The sequence below is a fragment of the Amphiura filiformis genome, chromosome 16, assembly GCF_039555335.1.
Source record: "Amphiura filiformis chromosome 16, Afil_fr2py, whole genome shotgun sequence".
NCBI classification, from domain to species: domain Eukaryota; kingdom Metazoa; phylum Echinodermata; class Ophiuroidea; order Amphilepidida; family Amphiuridae; genus Amphiura; species Amphiura filiformis.
The window spans coordinates 16,094,088-16,119,551 of NC_092643.1; the positions used below are offsets into that span (position 1 = coordinate 16,094,088).

A 25,464-nucleotide genomic window follows, 5' to 3' on the forward strand; every position below is an offset into this window, starting at 1 on the left:
AAAAAATGTGTGTCTATATTATATTGTTGTCTTCAATGAAATAAACGTGCGGTAAAGTTTGTAATATATCTTTATTAAACTTCTTGTAAAACGGACAAAACGTGGTTAAAGGGACAAAACACGAAAAACCACAAGAAAACGGAAAAATACGGAAAGTGGCATATTGACAAACGGAATTTCAAAAGTAGAATACGGAAAACTTATGACTCTAGTTTCAACGTTGTTCAAAGTCATGGATCAATAACTAAACAAAACGACGATTTTGATAGTAAATCTTAATCGTAAAACATATACCAGTAGGCCTTCAAGTTATAATAATTATTTTATAGGTTAGTCATTTCCGTGAGTTAAGTTCGACGGGAGAGTAGGCCTATCCGGCGGAGTGAGCTTCTTTTGATAAAGGTATGTATGTAATCTTATAACTTTTCTTCCAGCATTTCTTTATGTTTATATGGTTATACCGATCATAAACGAATTCAGTTTAAAATAGAGCGTTAAGATGTCTTTAAGCTTTTTCACGTGGTCCTGAATTCTTGCTACAAGGGAAGAACTATTACTCTCCATGTTCAATGGATCCGGTTACGCTATCTTCCGATTATATACTCTAGCTTCTCATTCTCACAGAGCAAGAAACATGAGTGTCCACAGAATATTGCATGCATCAAAAGCATGAAAATCAAATTTCTATTGATTCATGTTATTTTCGACTTGCCTTGTCGTTCCGACAAAAGGACCGTTTTGTACCGGTTGGGGAAATTGTCAGGATCGTAGTTTTGGACCCAAAAGTCTGATTAGACATTAATTGTCATTCTTTCCGTCATTTGACCGATTCTGATTATATCAGTGGCGTACCGTGGCCGCCCCTTCCCCGGGGGGCTGAAGAAAAGCCAATTTTGCCGCCCCTTCCTCAACAGCCCGAAAAGGTTGCCCCAATTTTTTTTTCGGTCGTTTGAAAAAGTGAAGAGCAAAAAAAATTTATAGGCGCTACCGCCCCAAAAGCAACACATTTTGATGTAGTACAATTTTTTCACATTTTCCGCCCTTTTTACTTTACTAATTCTTTTTGCCGCCCCTTCTTCTTCCGCCGCCCCTCTTTTTGCCGCCCTTTCTTCTTCCCGCCGCCCCTTCGATTTTGCCGCCCCCTGCTTTGACACCGGGGGGCTGGCGCCCCAAAGCCCCAACAAAAAATACGCGCATGTATATTGCTTCTATATTTCATTGTTCAACACAGAATTTGTGATTATCTTCGTTGCGCGCACCTTGTTTGGATATATTTGGATCATGTATTTGGGTCACAGTATAGGCTTATATTGCGCCATGTAGCCGGGGTGTGTGTAAGCCTATAAATGTAAATTGTAATATGAAATAATGACATTCGTATTGTACCACATGGAGGTGTATAAAGGCCTAGATATTTTATACATGAAATAATACTTTCACAGGATCACAAATATTTTACTTAGTTCACCACACTTTCTCTTCTTTATGACTTCGAATTCCCATGTATATATCAGTGGACACAGATATCATAATGTCATCTGACCAGAATGATTATGAAGTGAACTTGGATGGTGATGGTTATATTAATCCCACTTGCATGACTGAAGGTGGTAAAGGCAATGGAGAACCATGCGAATCTATATATGATGATATTCAACTGACACCAGTCAGCACCATCTCCAAACCAATGAAGCCCATGAAAATCGCAGAGCCACAGAATGACAAAGACAATGGTAATTTTAAGTTTGCAATGTTTGAATGCTAAAACATATGCCTACTGGGTAATTTCATAAGTCAACCTCTATAAATCGTTTGTACTATTGGAGCATTTTAATTTTTGTACACTACGTATTAATTTCAGCTTCTGTATACTATTCGAAATAATCTAAAGAAACTTGCCTCCATCTGACAAACTTGAACAGGCCATATAAAGTTTAGGTGTTGTAGGATAATTTGGGATGTGCTGAGTTCGAATCTGTGGCATGTAAAGTAGTTATTTGGGGGGGGGGGGAGGGAAGTGGTCAAATTCCCATTTTAAAAGGACAGTCACAACCCGATGCAGGGGTGAAATTAAAAAAAAATTAAAACCCATAATTGAAGCAAATAGCCAGTTGCAAGGTAATAAGAGGCGGACAAGAACGAATTACAAATTCAACGAAGCTTCTCAAGTTTTTAAGAACATTAATATTACATGATTGAAACTTTGAACCTTTGATCATAAATTGCAACATCTCTTTCATTACCCTGATTACCCCCAATGTTCCACACCCACCGTTCTAATTCAGGATTCATATTACCTTATTCTACAGGAAACCCAAATGGTATATGCACTGTGAAGAAATTGTGTTTCATAGTCGTGGTGGTTATAATAAGCTGCATTGTTAGTGTTGGAGCATTCTATGGAATTCAATATGCTCAAGGAGCAACGAATAACAAAGGTATATAAGGATATATTATACGAATCCAAATACACGCATTCCTACACCTGACTAGCAGCCTTTAGTTGGGTCCCCGTCGGTTACAATGCATCCAAAATGTGAAATGATTCGGCCTTGGCGGAAATTTTAAACTGCATTCCATCACCCGTTTTACACCTTCCGCGAATACACAGGTAGACAAAAGAATGATTAAAGTTTACAACACAATATACAGTTCCAACAGTTGTGCAAATAAAAGCCGCCTTACACCTAGAGAAGGTCGAGGAGGGTTAATAGAATAATACAATAGAGATAATTCCGCAGGTAATCCCGTCGCATCTATTCATAGATGTACAAATGGATGAACAAAAGGACTAGGCCCCTATGTATGAATAGATGCGACAGGATTACCGCTATTGTATATATTATTCTGTTATTAACCCTCCTCGTCTTTGCATCTTCTCTAGGTGTTAAGCGGCTTTATTTGCACAATCAAGCGCTCAAAACACCAGGTTGGTGCTAGCGGGAAACCAAAGATGGCCGACCAAATCCTGACCATGACTTGGCTCGTTGGATTCGTCTATGATAAAATATAACTTCCTGTTATGAGTTTGTTGTAACATCGACAATGCAATTATCCGTTGTGATCTTGGGATTTCGGTCCTGTAATGCTTCGATGATGATGCCAATGGTATATTAATTTGATCAAAATTGATCAAAATTTGCGATGTTCATGTTCCTTTTGGCCTGTTTTCAGCATACCAAATTTAAGTATTCTCAATTTTGCCCATTTTACATGTTTTAGCATTAAAAATGCACATTTTGCGTCCTTTGCACGCTTAGTAAAGATATTTTGGTAGCGGATTTAATAGCGGAACGATTTTGCAATTTTGCCCCCTTGAAAATTTTGCCCGGTAGGCAGTCGCATGATTGTATGCTTGAATGCAATAACTGAAATTCTATTTATACGGGATAATTTATATACTAGGAAATGCATTCAAGTAGGCCCTACCCTATATTATATTAAAGACATTTCGTGAATCATTTCATAAATTATCTTGTTTCGATCCCTCCACAGAATCCAACGTAGAAGCATTTGGTAGCTTACAAGCAAGCATTGTGTGTCCATCTGTGAAGTCATCGAGCTCTAGCTCAGTCACTTTCAACAGTCCAACCCTAGCAGAAATTCTATACAGCAAGAAGTGTATCAAAAGTGTATCAAAGTGTATTAAAACTGTATCAAACAGCAATTTAATACAGTTTTGATATACAAAGGGTTTATTGAAAATGTATCAACTGAAAATATAAGGTATCAAAACTGTATCAAATACCACCTAACTGTATCAAAAATGTATCAAAAGTGTATCAAATTTGAACTTAGTTAATTTTGGCCATGCTTGTGGTGTATCAAAAGTGTATCAAATTGAACTTTGCAGTTTTTCAGTGTATGTAAAGTGTATCAAAGTGAACTTTTTGGTGCTAGATGTATATCAAAAGTGTATCAAATTGGACTTAGTCAAATTCTGGCTGCATACAGTGTATCAAAAGTGTATTAAATTGGACTTTGCCTGTTTTTTAGTGTATGTAAAGTGTATCAAATTGAACTTAGTTCATTTTTGGTGTCTAGAGGTATATCAAAAGTGTATCAAATTGGACTTAGTCAAATTCTGGCTGCATACAGTGTATCAAAAGTGTATTAAATTGGACTTTGCCTGTTTTTTAGTGTATCAAAAGCGTATTAAATTGGACTTAGTTTATTTTGGGTGGCTAAAGTGTATCAAATTGGGCTTTCATAAACTGACCTTTTGTAGTGTATCAAAACTGTATCAATAACTGATCACATGTCTAGATAATGACTCATCATTTTCAAATTTGCCCATGTGGCATGTATGCAGTTAACACCAGGATTTGCATTTGGAAATGTACTGTATTTTAGAGCAAATTATGGTGTTTTATTTATCATGATGACGATACAAAAATGCTTGTAGACTGCACATTAGGTTACAATGTAGTTGTAATCAGGGACTGTGATTAAAGAGGAAATATCTGACTTTGTTCTGATAAGGTAAGCTTACTATATATTATATATAGGGCCTCAATGTATATGTATTAAGCATGAATATAGCACATGCCTGTATAGTAGATGTTATTGGTAGCCTTTTTGTCTCTTTATTGAGGGTAACAACTTCAGTGACAAGCACTGCATTCCAAGCAGGCCTTCTGATGTATGTATGTTCCATTTTGGTTGGGTTTTGCTTCTTTTTTGCAAGACTTTCTCACACATTTATCCTATTGCGTTGTAATTTTGAACGTTGATAGGGAAAGTGCATTGAGCTGCTCCGTGATGGGGAAAGTGCTAGAGGTCAGCATTAGCAGTAGAGGGCAGTGTTGAATTTGAGCTTGATTAGACTAATTTCAAAATTTGACCTTTGACCCCTTCACTTTGGGGTCATTAATGTTTGCAAATATGTTTAGATCATGTACGGATAATTCTTGTTGAATTTGAGCTTGATTGGACCAATTTTGAAATTTGAAAAACTGTATCAAAAGTGTATAAAAAACTGTATCAAAACTGTATCAAAACTGTAGTGTATAAAAAACTGTATCGAAAGTGTATAAAAACTGTATCAAAAGTGTATCAAAAAAACTCAAAAGTGTATAAAAACTGTATCAAAAGTGTATCAAAAAACTATATCAAAGGTGTATCAAATGGCATGTATCAAAAATAGGGCGGTCCAGCTGGCCAGCATTAGAATTGGAACGCTGATTTGATACAGTGACATATTTGATACACTTTTGATATAATTATGTATAAAATGTGTATAAAATGAAAGGATAAGAATTTCAATGCTAATTTGATACAGTTTAAATTGGCACGCTGATTTCATACAGTGACATATTTGATACACTTTTGATATAATTATGTATGAAATGTGTATGAAATGAAAGGATCAAAATTTCAACGCTAATTTGATACAGTTTAAATTGGAACGCTGATTTGATACAGTAACATATTCGATACACTTTTGATATAAATTATGTATGAAATGTGTATGAAATGAAAGGATAAAAATTTCAACGCTAATTTGATACAGTTTAAATTGGAACCCTGATTTGATACAGTTACATATTTCATACACTTTTGATATAATTATGTATGAAATGTGTATGAAATGAAAGGATAAAATTTGAACGCTAATTTGATACAGTTTAAATTGGAACGCTGATTTGATACAGTTACATATTTCATACACTTTTGATATAATTATGTATGAAATATGTATGAAATGAAAGGATAAAAATTTGAACGCAAATTTGATACAGTTTAAATTGGAACCCTCATTTGATACAGTAACATATTCGATACACTTTTGATATAAATTATGTATGAAATGTGTATGAAATGAAAGGATAAAAATTGAATGCAAATTTGATAGTTTAAATTGGAACCCTCATTTGATACAGTAACATATTCGATACACTTTTGATATAAATGATGTATGAAATGTGTATGAAATGAAAGGATAAAAATTTGAACGCAAATTTGATACAGTTTAAATTGGAACCCTGATTTGATACAGTAACATATTCGATACACTTTTGATATAAATTATGTATGAAATGTGTATGAAATGAAAGGATAAAAATTTGAATGTTAATTTGATAGTTTAAATTGGAACGCTGATTTGATACAGTTACATATTTCATACACTTTTGATATAATTATGTATGAAATATGTATGAAATGAAAGGATAAAAATTTGAACGCAAATTTGATACAGTTTAAATTGGAACCCTCATTTGATACAGTAACATATTCGAACCCTGATTTGATACAGATACATATTTCATACACTTTTGATATAATTATGTATGAAATGTGTATGAAATGAAAGGATAAAATTTGAACGCTAATTTGATACAGTTTAAATTGGAACGCTGATTTGATACAGTTACATATTTCATACACTTTTGATATAATTATGTATGAAATGTGTATGAAATGAAAGGATAAAAATTTCAACGCTAATTTGATACAGTTTAAATTGGAACCCTCATTTGATACAGTAACATATTCGATACACTTTTGATATAAATTATGTATGAATGTGTATGAAATGAAAGGATAAAAATTTGAACGCTAATTTGATACAGTTTAAATTGGAACCCTGATTTGATACAGTAACATATTCGATACACTTTTGATATAAATTATGTATGAAATGTGTATGAAATGAAAGGATAAAAATTTCAACGCTAATTTGATACAGTTTAAATTGGAACCCTGATTTGATACAGTTACATATTTCATACACTTTTGATATAATTATGTTTGAAATATGTATGAAATGAAAGGATAAAAATTTGAACGCAAATTTGATACAGTTTAAATTGGAACCCTCATTTGATACAGTAACATATTCGAACCCTGATTTGATACAGATACATATTTCATACACTTTTGATATAATTATGTATGAAATGTGTATGAAATGAAAGGATAAAATTTGAACGCTAATTTGATACAGTTTAAATTGGAACGCTGATTTGATACAGTTACATATTTCATACACTTTTGATATAATTATGTATGAAATGTGTATGAAATGAAAGGATAAAAATTTCAACGCTAATTTGATACAGTTTAAATTGGAACCCTCATTTGATACAGTAACATATTCGATACACTTTTGATATAAATTATGTATGAATGTGTATGAAATGAAAGGATAAAAATTTGAACGCTAATTTGATACAGTTTAAATTGGAACCCTGATTTGATACAGTAACATATTCGATACACTTTTGATATAAATTATGTATGAAATGTGTATGAAATGAAAGGATAAAAATTTCAACGCTAATTTGATACAGTTTAAATTGGAACCCTGATTTGATACAGTTACATATTTCATACACTTTTGATATAATTATGTTTGAAATATGTATGAAATGAAAGGATAAAAATTTGAACGCAAATTTGATACAGTTTAAATTGGAACCCTCATTTGATACAGTAACATATTCGATACACTTTTGATATAAATTATGTATGAAATGTGTATGAAATGAAAGGATAAAAATTTGAACGCAAATTTGATACAGTTTAAATTGGAACCCTCATTTGATACAGTAACATATTCGATACACTTTTGATATAAATGATGTATGAAATGTGTATGAAATGAAAGGATAAAAATTTGAACGCAAATTTGATACAGTTTAAATTGGAACCCTGATTTGATACAGTAACATATTCGATACACTTTTGATATAAATTATGTATGAAATGTGTATGAAATGAAAGGATAAAAATTTGAATGTTAATTTGATAGTTTAAATTGGAACGCTGATTTGATACAGTTACATATTTCATACACTTTTGATATAATTATGTATGAAATATGTATGAAATGAAAGGATAAAAATTTGAACGCAAATTTGATACAGTTTAAATTGGAACCCTCATTTGATACAGTAACATATTCGAACCCTGATTTGATACAGATACATATTTCATACACTTTTGATATAATTATGTATGAAATGTGTATGAAATGAAAGGATAAAATTTGAACGCTAATTTGATACAGTTTAAATTGGAACGCTGATTTGATACAGTTACATATTTCATACACTTTTGATATAATTATGTATGAAATGTGTATGAAATGAAAGGATAAAAATTTGAACGCAAATTTGATACAGTTTAAATTGGAACCCTCATTTGATACAGTAACATATTCGATACACTTTTGATATAAATGATGTATGAAATGTGTATGAAATGAAAGGATAAAAATTTGAACGCAAATTTGATACAGTTTAAATTGGAACCCTCATTTGATACAGTAACATATTCGATACACTTTTGATATAAATTATGTATGAAATGTGTATGAAATGAAAGGATAAAAATTTGAATGTTAATTTGATAGTTTAAATTGGAACGCTGATTTGATACAGTTACATATTTCATACACTTTTGATATAATTATGTATGAAATATGTATGAAATGAAAGGATACAAATTTGAACGCAAATTTGATACAGTTTAAATTGGAACCCTCATTTGATACAGTAACATATTCGATACACTTTTGATATAAATTATGTATGAAATGTGTATGAAATGAAAGGATAAAAATTTGAACGCAAATTTGATACAGTTTAAATTGGAACCCTCATTTGATAAAGTAAAATATTCGATACAATTTTGATATAAATTATGTATGAAATGTGTATGAAATGAAAGGATAAAAATTTGAACGCAAATTTGATACAGTTTAAATTGGAACCCTCATTTGATACAGTAACATATTCAATACACTTTTGATATAAATTATGTATGAAATGTGTATGAAATGAACGGATAAACATTTCAATGCTAATTTGATACAGTTTAAATTGGAACCCTCGTTTGATACAGTAACATATTCGATACACTTTTGATATAAATGATGTATGAAATGTGTATGAAATGAAAGGATAAAAATTTGAACGCTAATTTGATACAGTTTAAATTGGAACCTGATTTGATACAGTAACATATTCAATACACTTTTGATATAAATTAAGAATGAAATGTGTATGAAATGAAAGGATAAAAATTTCAATGCTAATTTGATACAGTTTAAATTGGAACCCTCATTTGATACAGTAACATATTCGATACACGTTTGATATAAATTATGTATGAAATGTGTATGAAATGAAAGGATAAAAATTTGAACGCTAATTTGATAGTTTAAATTGGAACCCTGATTTGATACAGTTACTTATTTGATACACTTTTGATATAATTATGTATCAAATATGTATGAAATGAAAGGATACATTTCATTTGATACTTTTTGATACATTATCTTGGCATTTGATACACTTTTGATATGTATAAAATGTGTATGCAATGTTAATTTGATACAGTTTTGATACATAAAAGTGTATGAAATGAGGGTTCCAATTCAAAGCCTTTTATTTCATACATTTTTCATACATATCAAAAGTGGTGTATCAAAAGTGTATCAAATTTCAGCCAGGGAAAAGTCAACAATTTCCCACACAGTTCTTCTATCACGATAACATACACCACAGGCGATGGTAACATCATTGGTACGATATCGTCATCAAGCAACAAGCATACCCTTGAAGACCTCGTCGTTGGATTTACACAAGTAACGGCCAGTGCAGAAGATATGGCTGGAAACAAAGCGACGTGTGATTTCACTTATCATCGGACCCCAGGTTTGTTATAGTTACATAATTGTTTCAGGGATTTCGAACTAAAGTCAAAACCTCAAGTGTTCCTTACAATATTTGTCAAATGTTATGTCATTAAATGAAAAAGCACAGTTATATTGTCCATATACATGATATACTAGCGTCACTAGAATGAGCAATGGCCAATTCTCTTTAAATTGCAAATCTTGTGCAAAAAGTTACTATTTTCGCCTGTTTTGTCATACGCTTTTAAATTCAATGAACTTTATATGACTTTGCTAAAAGAGCGCTTACAAATTGATATGCAAGATCAGACCTGCATTTTAAGAGGAATCTTAAAAGGCACACTGATGGTTGGGGTAGAATTGAATTACGAAGAGGCCAAAAAGGACATTACCTAAGGGTAAGCCGGTGAAGACGAGATTCAAACGTTATAATGGGCTATTCCAGTTGAAATCCACACCACACCTGTGGAAGATTTTGGAAATATCTTCCATAGAGGGAGTATGTTTTTCAGATGTAATTGGTCAGGGTAAATCATTTTGAAACCCATACTCCCCCTGTATTATGGCTTTACCTATATCTTTCACAAATGGAGTTTGAGTACTTCAAATGGAAGTTACCCAAATGTCTATTCTATTTGAAACTCGTACTCCCTCTGTGGAAGACTTTTGCTAATTTGCTAAACCTTCCACAGGGGTGGATTTCAAATGGAATAACCCAATGTTGATGACATGGTCCTTTAATGAGGCATTGATGACTAGGGAAAGAAACTTGGCCAGTGGTCACGTCTATACTACCTTATTACCAATACCCACATGAAAGTGAAGATTTAAGAGAACACTGAACAGATTGCAACTCATCAGCATTTACCCTTATCTCCACCCGGTCGTAGAATTTATTCAAAACGATTCCAAGGAGGATAATTGAGGAAGTCCGAAACAAGTACTGCATTATTCACCGATTTTAAACAGGCATTTGATACTTTAGAGTCTTTGTTAGCATACGCTGCGAAATGTGGACAATAAACTTCCAAAATGAGAAACGCTTTAGACGGTTTGCGGTTGCTACACCCGTCTTTTGCGGATTCCAGTAGATCTTCCATGGCAAACTGACAAACTCACACCACAAGGATCAGAAGGCTTAGTTTGCAGGTCACTGTGGAAGCGAAAGGGAAGCAGCATCAAGGTTCTCATGTGGTAGCCCTAACATGGGGAACGAGCATGCGGTTCACATCAAGATTTTGGCAGAAGATACAGGACTAACTGCACCGGATGAAAAATAATAGTGATGGCTGGTAGAGCATTTCAATTTGGAGAGTCTTTGCTAGTTCCATAGATGCTCTGTCTAAAAACTCACTATGCTATTACAATTCTCTTTAGATAACTTCATTTGGTAGCGCACATCGTCATCATCCCTATATCTTCGTGTCAAAAATTGCCGTGATAGTACAGCGAATCCTCTCGTTTTTTAATAGCTACGCATGGCGATTTTGTTCGAGATAGGCCGAGCGACTCAGGCTAAGCATACCATGACTATCATACGAGATACCACAGAGTTTCTATATTCTACACATTATTACGATTTGTGCATGCTCTAGTACCCCATATGATGTTTCTATTACAAGAAAAATCGATTTGTTTTCATGTAAAACCAGGGTTTTGTTTCCAGTACACTAACTCGAAAAGCAATACACTAATTAGCGGGGCCTTGCAGAAATTTTTGCCGGTACGCCATAACTCAGTTTCTGTAGCCTTCTAGTGCAAAATCAAATGATAACAGTAATTTTTTTTTACGGTCGAATTGCAGGTCCAGTTGTATTGTGTCCTTCAGTGTCAAGCTCTTTAGCCAGTACCATTACTTTTAGCAGTCCAACCGTTCACTTCTTCCCGAACACAAGTGATGTATCCATTTCGTATTCAAGAAACGGAACACAGATCTCAACTTTTCCATTGTCTGATAGTGAGCACAGTTTACGAGGATTTTTAGAAGGATCAACGACGGTTATTCTTACAGCGATGGACTCTGCTGGTAATACCGCAAAATGTCAGTTCACCTATACACGTATGCCAGGTAAGACAATTATTTCTATTTGTCAACGGCTTACGTTATGCGGCTAATGCCGATCATACTAAACAAGAGGAATTGGGAAATGTAGGGAAATTGTTATGATGGACGAAAAAATGACATGGAATACCAAATTTGGCGCATTTCTCAAAAACTGCTAATTTTTAGCTGCTGTGCTAGTTGGATTCCTTGCATTATTTCCTTTCTGAAAATGTACAGTTTTAAGAAGTAGATGTATCAGAGACAGCTATACAGTACTCGATAGTCGATACCAATAAATGGTAGAGCTATTTTATAATATAAACACAGATTTTATAACATTTCACTATACGGTGTTTCACGCAAAGGCGATCTTCAGGTGAATACGACGTAAATGAAAAACACCATGTTTTTAAAGTTATGTACGTATAATCATTACTTTTAAAGATACAATACAAAATAATATTTAAAATTTGAGTGATTCTGCGTGCCCCCATTATACAGTAGTAGTGCTCATTCCTACTTGCATTTCATTCCTTTTCCTGAAGCGCCTGTTATAGTGTGTCCATCGATCTCGAAAAGTACAAACAACTCAGTCAGTTTTGAGAGTCCTGTCCTACGAAACTTCCCCCATCCAGAGTTGGTATTCATTACCTATTCGGAAGGAGGTCGCCTGATGATCACATTGCCAGCAATGGCGACAGAGCACCATCTCAATTTTGATCACGTTGGTACAACCGTAGTAACTGCCGTGGCTTCTGACAGCACCCTCTTTGCCTCTTGCAATTTAAATTACTATCTTATACCGGGTAAGTTCGGTTGATTTTGTCTCATATAATTGACTTCTAGGTAACGTTTTGAAGATTGAATTGTTAGTAACCATGGTAACGATCGTTACTTTATGACATCTATTCATTAAGAACTGGTAAACGGTGAGTTAAAAAAGGGCGAGTTAGAGAAAAGTAACTTTAAGCTACTTTAATACCCTCCTCAAACTTACAGGAAGGTAAATAATGATAATTTACTTAGTGGGCAATTAAATTATTTTTTGCCCTCAAATCAGGGAAAATAATTTACTGGGTGGGCAGCTATAGTTATACATCTAAGCTTGTGGATATTCCAAAAAATGTAGTCCTTCTTTGCAAAGAAATCGGCTTAGATAGAAAAGTGGATTTTACCCACTATGGACCTTTGATGTATGTCTCTTTTTATCATATCTCCTCAGGCTTACAAAGAAAGTGCTTTAATGCTATAATAGGATAATAGGTACACTTTGGTATGACCCCCCCAAACACGGTTGTTTGATAGCACGTAAAACTGCGTCATTTTAAAGAAAAGGTGAACACTGATGGCGCTATTTATCTTAAATCGTGTTTTCATCTTTACAAGGTGTTGACACTATAGTGGCATTAAAACATCAGAAAAAGAGTAACAGATAGCAACGAAATTTTCAATAAACTTTTTTTTATCATGAAATGTTAGGAATAAATTATATATATTATTTGGCTGAATTAAATTTAATATATATGTAAATAGTGCCCTCAATTTGCACACAAATATACAGTTTATTGAATAAAAATACCACAAAAAAGCAGAAAAAGATGAATAAGTTAGAAAAGAAACGAAAATCTATGTTAAAAAGAGCTGGAAATACATGTACATATTAGTGTGATAGTTGTTGGTGTTGTCAAGGTTTAGAATTGAACATTTATATAAAGTTTTGTTAGAAAAGTTAATAAATGATCACTAAAACATCGCAATTTTTGGTCAATGTTGTACTGGTATTTCGAGACTTGCCCCTCCCACCGCCAATTATTACCCAATTTGATTGAAGTGAATAACTGGGTAATAAAATATAAAAAATAAAATTGCATTTCAAACGATTAAGTGGGCATTTCGTGATCCACCGCCTCATCCCCCACTTTTCTCAAGAAAAGTTGAGATTTTTATACCACAGGAAAGCTCTGGCTATATATTAAAGCCATATTATAACATTTTCATACAAAATAGATTAGGATTTCGTTGCCATAAAATATTAGCTTTTACTGTTAGATATATTCCCTTTTATTTTTGAGCCGAACAACTAAGCCAAAGCAAAGAAAATTGGAATTTACTACCAGCGCCGATGTCGCCAATACGTACCACTCCTTCGGTCGGGTTATGGTACGATCCTTTGTTTTGTAGATCACCGTCCCGCACGCAATGTACGTACTGTGTTATGAACATCGTGTATGCGTTCGACTAATATCCATCGTAATTTAATAAGACGACGGTTCCTGCGTTTTATTCAAAATCGCGGATTTTGACAAAACTACAGCACCCAGAGTCTTGATTTTTTGCAGGGTATGTTGGTTTATAAAGTACAATATAATCATGTAAAAGAAAAGAATTTTGAAAAATATCGAGGGCGTTCTCCTCAGCAAAATTGATAATATGGCTTTAAACGTTTATATCCAAAAAGTTCTTGCATGATTCAATCATTTGGCAAATATTATGTATTATCGTTCTGTTAAGAGCTTGGATAGCGACGTTTTCACATATTTTTTGTGGGACCTGAGAGCACATCGGACATATCGAATTGTATTTTGAATACGAGGAATGCCCTTCTGATATCATATAATTTTTATTTTTTTGAAACTCGCGATATAATACACATTTTATGGCAATTACCTAGCCCGTTACTACGCTAAAGTTCAAAGTTTAGGAGTCAAAGGTCACATTTTAAAATTGGTCCAATCGAGCTCAAATTCAACAGGAATGATCCTTACGACATACTGAACATGTTAAAAATAACTATGACCCAGTTATCATCTAATTTGGGGTCAAGAGTCATTTAGAGTCATTCACAAAATACCTTAAGATGCTATTTCTCGCACAAATTAAGTAATATGCCTACACATTGTTCTTGGCTGATGCACAAAAGTTAAATTCTAAATAGGGGTCAAAGGTCATTTAGGGGTCATTTCTACTTAACGGCTACGGCTAGGTTCAGATCTATATCTAGATTTTAATGTCAACAAAATTAATAGACCCGAGTCATTATCTGAATTTCACTGCCATCTATTGACAAAATTAATAACATGTCTATTATGTTGACAGGGAATGATAAATCAGTTAATTATTTACCTTTTCAAAGTTTTCCATGGTACTGGATTCATATCATGAGGAATGTTTTCCATTGTATTTTATCATGGTACAACGATTTTTATTTTTATCATATTGATCCAATGAGCCGTGTCATTTATTTTTACAAAGGTTTCCATGGGTAATGGGATGTCAGTTCATGTATTTTTCATCAAAATGAACCAATGATCCCAATAGTATGAATTCTGTAGCTAAGAATTAAGTTCATACATGTTGGCCTAGGACTCTATTTTAATATACTTGGTAACGATTTAAATTGGTATGAAATGTCTTCCAACATGTCCAATATTTTAATAATTATTCCCGTCATCAAAATAATAACAAGTTTCCCTGTACCTCCCTGTCCTCAAATGGAAGGCCCAAGGCAGGTTAAAGAATCTGCGGTTTTTGGTAGGGGTGTGCCTCTGAGAATTTGAAAGTGGAACCATAAATATACAAAATTTTCAAGAAATTTGGACCCATTGATATACCAAAATTCAAAATTTTCGGCCAAATTTAACCCATATTTTCTTAGTTTTTACAAATGTTTGGGACAATTTCGAAATTTTGGCTAGATTGAGGCAAAATTGGGCTATTTTTCGAGAAAATTGAAATTTTTTGAAAAAAGGACCCATTCATTAAGTCATTGATATACCAAAAGGCCGAAAATGGCAAATGCTACCCATATTTGCGGCACGTCCCCGTATGGTATTTTGTACTAAGTACCCCCCCCCCGGGTCCCCAAGGCGAGTTATGGAATCCGCAAGGATAGTCCCTTGTGCTCTTTCCCTTTCTAGGTGGGCTAGGGGAATTGGGCAGCCGAGTTGTGCACTGGGCGTATAGTGGTGTATCTGCTATTTGATATTCAGACGATAAACCTTTGGATACCGGGGTAGAAAATGATAAATATCTCCCATCATTTTTGGTTTACAAAGAAACCAATTGTAAGGATTGCACTTGAATACATGGGTTGAAAGGACATGATAGTCGTAAGCGTGCGTATTGACAAACAACCGTGTGTTTTGAAATCAAAAATTCGGATGTTATATGTGCAGAACAAAAAAATGACTGCTGCCCTCATTCGTAAACCCCAGGATTACGGAGCATAACACAGTACATACGCAGATGAGTGAGGAAGAAACGTACCAAGCTCACCATGTGAGGTACAGAGGTCAGTGACCAGGCTATTGTCAATAGCCTTAGTCTCGGCCCATCATGCCCATAGTCTCAAAAGTATTAAACAGGTCGGAACAAAATCGCCATGCGTGGCTGTTGAAGAACATTTTTGTCCGAGTTTTTGTCCGAGATAGGCCGATTCAGCTAAGCAAATCACCTGAACGATATGAGATACCACGGCGTTTCCATTCATTAGCTGAAATGACACGTTTTTACGATCTGCGCATGCTCATTTACCATCTTGACGTTTCCAACACAAGAAGTTCAATCCACTTAGATACGATATCATATTCTTTCAACACATTATTTAACTGCAATTCCACCGAAAGGTGTTTAAATTGACCGATAATGATGTGATGTATTCAACTGTTTGAGAATATAATCATATCAAACGAATTTACACCATCAGTCTATTTTCATTATACATAGGCTATGTTATAACTAGGAATAACATAAATTCACCTCAATATGAAACCACGAGGAAGATCTTATTGTCCCTGAGTTTACAGACCATTGACAGACTCCAACAATTTAGTAACTCACCTGTATATTCATCGCTGCATCGCTACTCTATTAGCGATTGGTTTCTAGCTAATAGTTTTTAATCAACATGACCAATCGCTCACCGAGCGCGGAGTACAAGTAAAAGCTTTTTAAAGCTTTTACTTTAAAAATTGTAATAGAAGCTACTCTCAGCGGCCGGCGGGCAATTTATAAAACACGTGATTTGATGGCTATACAAAATAATTCTTTACCTGGCGCGGACTATGTGCTGTTGTTCTTGAGTTATGTTGTAAAAAGGGCTGAAACAACAGCACTTTTGTAAAACGTATATACAGTATAACTCATTAACAACAATAAATCAAGCAAGTTTTCAAAGTATATGATTTATAGAATGAACTTTTGCCAAACATCAAAGAGTTATTTTTCAATAATATATTGATTTAGATAATGAAAATCGATTCTTTGGCTGCTTCAACCAACAATACATCGTGTACCCTTTTTATGTTTTAGTGCATTTATAAACTGGTTAATTATGTTAGCCAAATCCAATAAAAATTACTCACGGAACTGAGCTTTCGCCATCTTGGCTGATGGCTTGATCACAGATGAACTGGTCCACTTTGGCAGTGGGTCAAATACATGATCTAGAAAGTATGCACCCTCGTCGCGGTTGAGTGAGTTCTTGACCTTTTTTCTGATTTGGATGGCCTCCCTGACTCTTCTTGAGAAGGCGTTTGAGTCTCTATCCAGTAATTTGGCCCCCTCCCAGTCGATGACGTGATTTTCTTGTGCTACGTGGTCGGTTATTGCGGAACTGTGCTGTTCGGTGGTAGAGAGCTTTCAGCTTTCCGTGAGTAATTGTTATTGCATTTGGCTAGCATAATTAACCAGTTTATGATCTCAGCAATCCTACCAAATGAATCTCTTTGCTGAAGTTAGTGCATTTATGTTGAAAATAAAGTTTAAAGTTTTGACTAATATTGAACACATTTTGAAAATACAGACATACAGTGTCCAGATTCAATGAACATTTCATCAACTACGAGGTCTTTTGCACGTCCGGTTGCAAATTTTCCTGTGAGCAGTCCTTACTACTACTCAAGGGCGGGTGCGCTATTTTCCTTACTGTCGCCTACATCCACTCAGTCTCTGTATTATTTCCATGTTGGAGAATCAACCGAGGTCACGCTGTCTGTTGCTGGAGAATCTGGTCTTGGCGCATCTTGCACCTTTACAGTAACGATTATTGCCAGTGAAGGTACGTTAGATGTTAATAGGCTGTGGAATAATGGTGAGCCCAGGGAATCCGGAGAGGGCTATTGTCTATTGAGGGAGCAAGATTTTGGCTACTAAGGTGGTGGTGGGGGGGGCAATTCTTGGCAGGTCAAAAGGGGAAGCATTTTTTTGGAATTTTTGGCCCCGGTTTTTGGCACACCGTGATTTACGGGGCTTTTAAATAACATAACACGCTCTAAAATTTGCTGCTCGCTACGCTCGCATTATATATCTAGACAATTTAAGGTCTGCAAATAGGATCTCAAAAATTTTGCATATGAAAGGGGAGCAAAGATTTTTTGGCAGGCCGGAGGGGGGGGGAGCAATTTTCTCCAGGCTGATAGGGGAGCAAGCAATTTTTGGCAGATGGAAATTGTACCCCCGGAAAATGGAACGAAACAGTGCTTACGCCTTATACAGCATGTGGATGCGGATCTTGGAATATAGTTTTGTCCTTCTTATTCCTTCATGCACGCACTTGTAACAGTGCAGAATGTTGGTTGGGATGAGGCCCTTTTCAGGAAATTCTTGTTCTTGTTATGGCGCTATTTTCTTTCTATATTTCCTCATTTAAATATTAATATATCGCTCCGCGGCTTCGTGTCATCAATTACCCTCGCCTATTATCCTGGGTAGTCGATAGTCAGCCGCTGTGGAGGGAGGACGTAAGCATATTCAATCATCTATATTATGTTGTGATCACTTTGTTGATGAGGAATTAAAGTTTATTTGTGAAGTTATCAGAGAACGAGATTAGATCTGAGATTTGCCGTGCAAGCCTGTGGAGCGGAGGAAAAGCCGAAATTCACTCTCTTGGCTGGCCGACCGTCCCGGTAACATGGGTTTATGAGCGATTTACTCTGGTTGTTTAGGCATAATATTTCACTTTAAAGGAGTATTTCGTGATCGTAGCATCCTCTGTTTATGATCTTTTTCAGTAGATATCAACGAAAGAAGCTTATTCCTCAAATGTCAGTTATTCCGATTGGACAAATAATGTGTTATTGCACTAACACATAGTTGTCCCGAAAGTCAGAAAGTATGCGTTTGTATTTTCGGGATAATATGTGTAAGTGCAATATAAATAGCCAAGAAATTACTTTAACAATTACGAGCCCTTTGTCAAAAGACAAATTGACACATGGATGGCTGTTTTATTGGATTTATATTGTCATAGGCACTTTATGTACACAGCTTTATTCAATTATAAAGTTACACCACTGTTTTAAGTACAGGCGTTTATATCAACTGAATATTTCATAATGAAAATATTTTTAATTATGTTCCAGGGCAAGTCAGATTAGTAAATGGAGTAAATCGTTACGAAGGGCGAGTAGAAATATATCACGACAACATCTGGGGTACTGTGTGTGATGATTCTTGGGATGCAGATGACGCGAAAGCTGTCTGCCGACAACTTGGCTATAGCAATATCTACGCTGAGGCTTTCTTTAGTGCTCACTTTGGCGAAGGATCTGGACAGATTTGGCTTGATAACGTTAATTGTATGGTTTCCGAGTCTCGACTGGATGCATGCTCTCATAATGGATGGGGAAATGAAAATTGTGTCCACGGTGAAGATGCCGGAGTCGTATGTACATCATCAAGTATGTAAAATTTATAATTAATTTTCTCTCTTTAAAAAAAAATTTATGTTCTGGGCCATTACAGGTCTATAGGCTACACGTACTTTGATATTGTGAAAATGGTTTTCCTTTTCAGTGGATTACGATACCAACCCAGCTCCAATCCGTTTGGTTGATGGACGAAACTCTTTTGAGGGTCGAGTGGAAGTCCAGAACAATGGGATCTGGGGGACAGTATGTGATTATGGATGGAGTTATTTAGATGCCATAGTCGTTTGTCGTCAGCTCGGGTTTCCATATGGTGCCACAGAAGCATTTAATAACGCCCATTTTGGAGAAGGTTCTGGAGATATTTGGTTAGAGGACGTTGCTTGTACAGGCTCCGAGGAATATCTGTCTCAGTGTGTAAATAGAGGATGGGATTATGACCATTACGCCTGTGACCACAGTGACGATGCTGGAGTCGTATGTGCAGACGGTAAGAAAGCGCAGTCTCGTCTCAATATTACACAACTATAATAGGCCTAGACCTATAAAATGTACATTATAGCCTATATCCCGGGAAAAAATAACATTATCTGAGAAAGATTTTGTATGCATGTGCATTGAATAAGTAATGGTGATAGTGGGTTGTGTGCCGGGGTGGGGGCGTGGGGTGTGTACCCGGTCGGGTAAAGTGGACCGAACATTTTTGTTTGGGACAGAACAGGATTACAAAACACGGGAAGGTAAAAGATGTGGTTGATATCCTTACCTTAGGACTGCAACTAACAAAATGACATTTATATATTTCTCAAAAATGAAGTTTTATTAAATGGCGTGAACTTGAAAAAGTCGTTCCAGTTGCCCCAGGTTATCGGGCCGGGGAAAAGTGAAACGTGGAGAGGGTCATAATACAGAAATGCATCCCTCTTCAGGCGTGCATTGTCAACAACACTTAGGGCCTACCTCCCGGTACATCATTATACTATGGCCGGATACATTTGTATTACTCGTTCTCGTTCTGAGTGGGGTTTCCTGCGTTCAAGTTAGCCCCATCTATGGCAAGTATACAATAGAACGGAAATACCTGTTTTTTTCGTCGATAAGCCTGGTTTTTCAATCGAATAACCTGGTTTTTCGATCGAAAACCAGGTTGAAAACCAGGTTTTTTGAATTTGATTGCCAAGAAACATGGTTTTTCGCCGATAAACTTGGTTTTTCAATTCGATTGTCATAGTTTTTTTTTATAAACATGGTTTTTCAATCGAAAAACCAAGTTTATCGAATTCGATTGTCATAGTTTTTGAAAAACCAAGATTATCGACCGAGAAACCTGGTTTTTCGCCGTTAAACTTGTTTTTTCAGCCGAAAAACCAGGTTTTTTGAATTCGATTGTCATATTTTTTGATAAATCAGGTTTCTCGACCGATAAACCTGGTTGTTCAAAAAACTATGACAATCGGTTTTTCGATTGAAAAACAAGGTTTATCAGTGAAAAACCAGGTTTATCAGTGAAAAACCAAGTTTATTGGCGAAAAAACAGGTTTCTCGGCCGATATACCTTGTTTTTCGCCCAAAAAACCTGGTTTTTCGATTGAAACCCCCCAGATTTATCGACGAAAAACCAGGTTTTTCTGTTCTATTGTGCAATATCCTTGCCATATGGCAATTTTTCAATCGAAAAAACAGGTTTATCAATACGATTGTCAGAGTGTTTTGATAAACTTGGTTTTTCGGCTGAAACCATATTTATCAAAAACTATGACAATCGAATCGATAAACTTAGTTTTTCGATTTGATAAACCTGGTTTTTCAATCGGAAAAACAGGTTTTCAAATTTGATTGTCATAGTTTTGATAAACCAAGTTTATCGACCGAGAAACCTGGTTTTCGCCGATAAACTTGGTTTTTCAATTCGATTGTCATAGTTTTTTTGATAAACCTGGTTTTTCGAATTCGATTGTCATAGTTTTGAAAAACCAAGTTTATCGACCTAGAAACTTGGTTTTCGCCGCTAAACTTTGTTTTTCAATTCGATTGTCATAGCTTTTTTTTGATAAACCTGGTTTTTCAATCGAAAAGCCCACGTTTTTCGAATTCGATTATCATCTTTTTCAAAACCAAGTTTATCGACCGAGAAACCTGGGTTTTTGTCGTTAAGGTTGGTCTTAACCCTGGAATTATGGAAACTTTCGGGCCTCATAACTGCTAAATTGTTGGTCTAAAGTATATAAAAGTATACATATTTAGAATGGCAACGACTTGATAAATTTATCTGCGAGGTCAAATTTGGGCCAAAATGCTCATTTTTGGCCCCAAATCCCAAAAAACGGGGTTTTGGCCCACTTCTTTTTCGTTAAACGTAACAAAATAATTCTTGGGCCAAAAAGTTTTCTTTATTAAATTTAAAAACTAGATGAAAATATCTAGGAGCCGTTTTTTTATTATTTTTAAATTTTGACCAACTTCGAGAAATTTGCACAAAAAATGGTCAAAAAATGATTAATTTTCAAAAAAATCATAAAAAGCCCGATTTTGGCACAAATTTCAAATATTTTTGGTAAAGTTGGTCAAAAAAAAAAAAAAAAAAAAAAGAAGAAAAAAAAGAAAACTGCTCCTAGATATTTTTATCTAGTTTTTAAAAATTAATAAAGAAAAATGTTTGGCCCAAGAATTTTTTTTTTTTTGTTACGTTTAACGAAAAGAAGTGGGCCAAAAATCAGTTTTTTGGGATGTTGGGCCAAAAATGAGCAGTGTAGCCCGAATTTGACCTCACAGATGAGTTAATCAAGTCTTTGCCATTCTAAATATGTATACTTTTATATACTTTAGACCAACAATTTAGCAGTTATGAGACCCGAAAGTTTCCATAATTCCAGGGTTAAGACCAACCATAAACTTGTTTTTTCACAGATAAACTTGGTTTTTCAGTCAAAAAACCAGGTTTTTCAAATTCGATTGTCAAAGTTTTTGATAAACCAGGTTTCTCGACCGATAAACCTGGTTTTTCAAGAAACTATGATAATCGAATTCAAAAAACCGGTTTATCGACCTTTGATAAGGTGCCCCATGAGAGACTTTTGATGAAACCACACTACTATGTGATCAGAGGCCAACTACTTCAGTGGTTCAGGGGGTTCCGAACTCAGCGTACCCAGCAAGTTGTTTGTAATGGAGGGATTTCAACAAATAGATCCGTCTTGTCGGGAGTACCGCAGGGCACGAGTGTTAGGCCCTCTCCTATTAATCCTCTGCATAAACGACCTGCCTAACAATCTTGAAAGCAGAGTCAGGATATTTGCAGATGTCTTCCTAGTGCGTACAGCTGGCAAAGATGACGACCATATTAGAGTTCTTCAGGAAGACGTCTATATAAGCTAGAGAGATGGCAGGATAAGTGTGGAAAATGGCTTTTTAATCCAACAAATGCTCCACAATGCAGAGTTCATACAAGAAGGACCCTCAAAGTTCAACATTTACATTTTGTGGTCAAGAGCTCCAGACTCCTATCCGTATCTTGATGTTGAGATTGACAGTAAATTGACATGGAGTGTGCACATCAAAAATACAATTAACGATTCTTGAGAAGAAACCTGAGGTTTTGCAACGAGGAAGTGAGACCTATATAACATGCTTGTTTGCCCAATACTCGAATATGCTGGTGAGGTGGGATCTTCATTCAAACATCCAAAAGCAGAAAAAGAAGGAAATGATACAGGGGCTATTTTAACGTGCTTCCTGGCACGTTTGTGCAGTGAGATTAAAACTTCGTGCAGTAAGAATTACAAATCCGTGCTTAAAATATTTCTATCCATTCAACCAGTCAAATGATCAGCCTAAAGTTCTTCCGCAAAATAAGATCGAGTTACAAATCCTACGTCAAAATGATATTTAGTATAGTTTTCCTCTCAGTAAACAATGTTTTTTGTATTCAACCAAAGATTGTCTTATAACGCCTCTGGTACGTAGTCAAACAATTTTGGCGACGCCGACAGTTTTTTTCGATAGGGCAAGCACTGCGACAAAAGTAACTACACTTGCCAGCGTGCAGTGACTGTTTCTGATTAAAATAGCCCCTGAAATGATACAAAGGAGAACAGTTAGGTTCTGCAAGCAGCGACTTCAGAAGATGGGTAACTGGGCTATAGGATACACTGAAGGAGGCAAAATAGACTCACAATGCTGTACAAGATCACAAAGGGACTGGTTGGTATCGAGGGAAAACACTACTCGATGCCAGCAAATGACAAGAACAAGAGGGAGGAAGTAATTCACCCAAGTTCCAGAAAATGTACACAAGGCTTGATGTTCGCAAAGGATCATTTCAGTTTAGCTAGCACTATATATTTTTGGCCTTCTGTTATAAAAATGGTCCCTTTTTGTAGCTTTTTGTGGGAAAATTGACACATATGGGTCATTTTTTTTCAAAGTATTCACACATTTCGCAAACTTGGAACAAACACACAGACAATGATAATAAGACCTGCATCCAGAGGATGATTTAAGGAAGCCCCATCATGCACTGTAAACGTGTTATCACTAGAGTTTCAACTGCCACTTTACTTTTCAAATCCCATTGAACTCTGTGCAAAAGATGTTGTTTTAGAATTGCCCGTGTGTCATTATTACTTGGTCGATTTCAGATTTAAAGTGATGTATGCATGACGGATAATTCACACCTTCTGTAGATAACATAAAATGTGAAATCGACCAACTTTTTGAAGGTGTTTTTATTGTAAATATATCTGTCCAAATTCAAATTTAACCATGCACGTGTGTATGCAGTGGGCGGGCATTGGTGTCATGTTCACTCACACAGCTGTGCTAACCGCAAGACTTGCTGGGAAGTGCTTAAATCATCCTCTGACCTGCATCAGTATGCAAACAACATCACCATCACAGTATTACTTCCTAAAAAATTCTTTATGGAAGATTTGGTATTTTGATTTCCTTATTAGGTACGAATTTCATCCGGCTAGCTGACGGGAGCAGTGAATTTGAAGGACGAGTCGAGATTCTGCACAATGGGATGTGGGGCACTGTTTGTAGCGATTCATGGAGTACCACCGATGCTCAAGTTGTATGCCGCCAACTTGGTTTTCCGTATGGAGACGTCGAAGCTCATAGATATGCAGCATTCGGTCCAGGAACCGGAGAGATCTGGATGGACAATGTCGACTGTGTAGGGTCCGAAGATTACTTGAATGAATGCAGTTATAATGGATGGGGGATTCATAATTGTGTGCACACTCGGGATGCAAGTGTGATCTGTAAATAAATGCAAACAATAATAGACATATCACGCGCGGTTTATTTAAAATCACGTGATACTTATGCGATCAAACAATATTTTAAAGCTATAAATATGAATTGATCGCGCCGAAGAATCCGCTGCTAACTACTATTTTTGCGGTAACAAATTGCTAGCAACATAAATGAGATATGTGCTCAATTGAAAATTAAAGCATACTAAAGTATTCTTAACAGATTTATTTAAGTGGAATCTTGAATTATATTTACGTATGCAATATTGCTTAATGGCTGGGGTATGAACGTTTGGACAGTATTTATTTTGGGACATTAGAGCACATCAGACATATCGAATTGCATTCTGAATACGAAGAATGTCATTCTGATATCAAATAATTTTGGTTTTTGAAATTCGCAATTTAATACACATTTTATCATTAAAATTGATATTTTTGATATTTAACAGTACTCGAAGTAAACTTTATAAATCTGATGATTTATACTTAACGTATGTAGGTGGGATGAAATGCCGACGATCAATTGAAAATTTTGACCTTTCGTATTGAAGATATGGATTTTTTCCCAAAACACCAAAAAAAAAAAATTAGGTCTTTTTGGGAAAAAAAATCTATATCTTCAATATGAAAGGTCAAAATTTCAATTGACCGTCGGCTTTTCCTCCCTGCTACATACACTTTAAGAATATATCATTAGATTTATATAATTTACTTCGAAGACTGTTATATATCAAAAATTTGAAAAATATCACATTTTTATAATTTGTCATAAAATTTGTATTATATTGTGATTTTCAAAAAATGAAAATTATTTGATATCAGAAAAGGGTCGTACCACAACATGACCGAAGGAGTGGTACGTATTGG

At 35.3% G+C, this 25,464-nt stretch overlaps 1 protein-coding gene across 1 annotated transcript; it reads left to right on the forward strand.

Annotated features, from left to right (window-relative positions):
* Positions 1–268: 268 nt before the first annotated feature.
* On the forward strand, positions 269–24,971 carry LOC140135634 (uncharacterized). The gene is made up of 11 exons (XM_072157206.1): positions 269–402; positions 1,515–1,733; positions 2,310–2,438; positions 3,496–3,589; positions 9,460–9,662; positions 11,448–11,711; positions 12,233–12,493; positions 17,491–17,745; positions 19,052–19,369; positions 19,485–19,826; positions 24,289–24,971. Exons 2-11 carry the CDS (start codon positions 1,532–1,534, stop codon positions 24,606–24,608), a joined length of 2,388 nt encoding a protein of 795 aa, XP_072013307.1. The 5' UTR covers positions 269–402; positions 1,515–1,531; the 3' UTR covers positions 24,609–24,971.
* The last annotated feature ends 493 nt before the right edge of the window (positions 24,972–25,464 follow it).

Coding starts and splice junctions, on each gene's coding strand:
- LOC140135634 (XM_072157206.1), top strand. CDS start 1,532: ATGTCATCTGACCAGAATGATTATGAAGTGAACTTGGATGGTGATGGT. Junction 12,494..17,490: donor AAATTACTATCTTATACCGG/GTAAGTTCGGTT, acceptor TTGAAAATACAG/ACATACAGTGTCCAGATTCA. Junction 19,370..19,484: donor AGTCGTATGTACATCATCAA/GTATGTAAAATT, acceptor TTTCCTTTTCAG/TGGATTACGATACCAACCCA.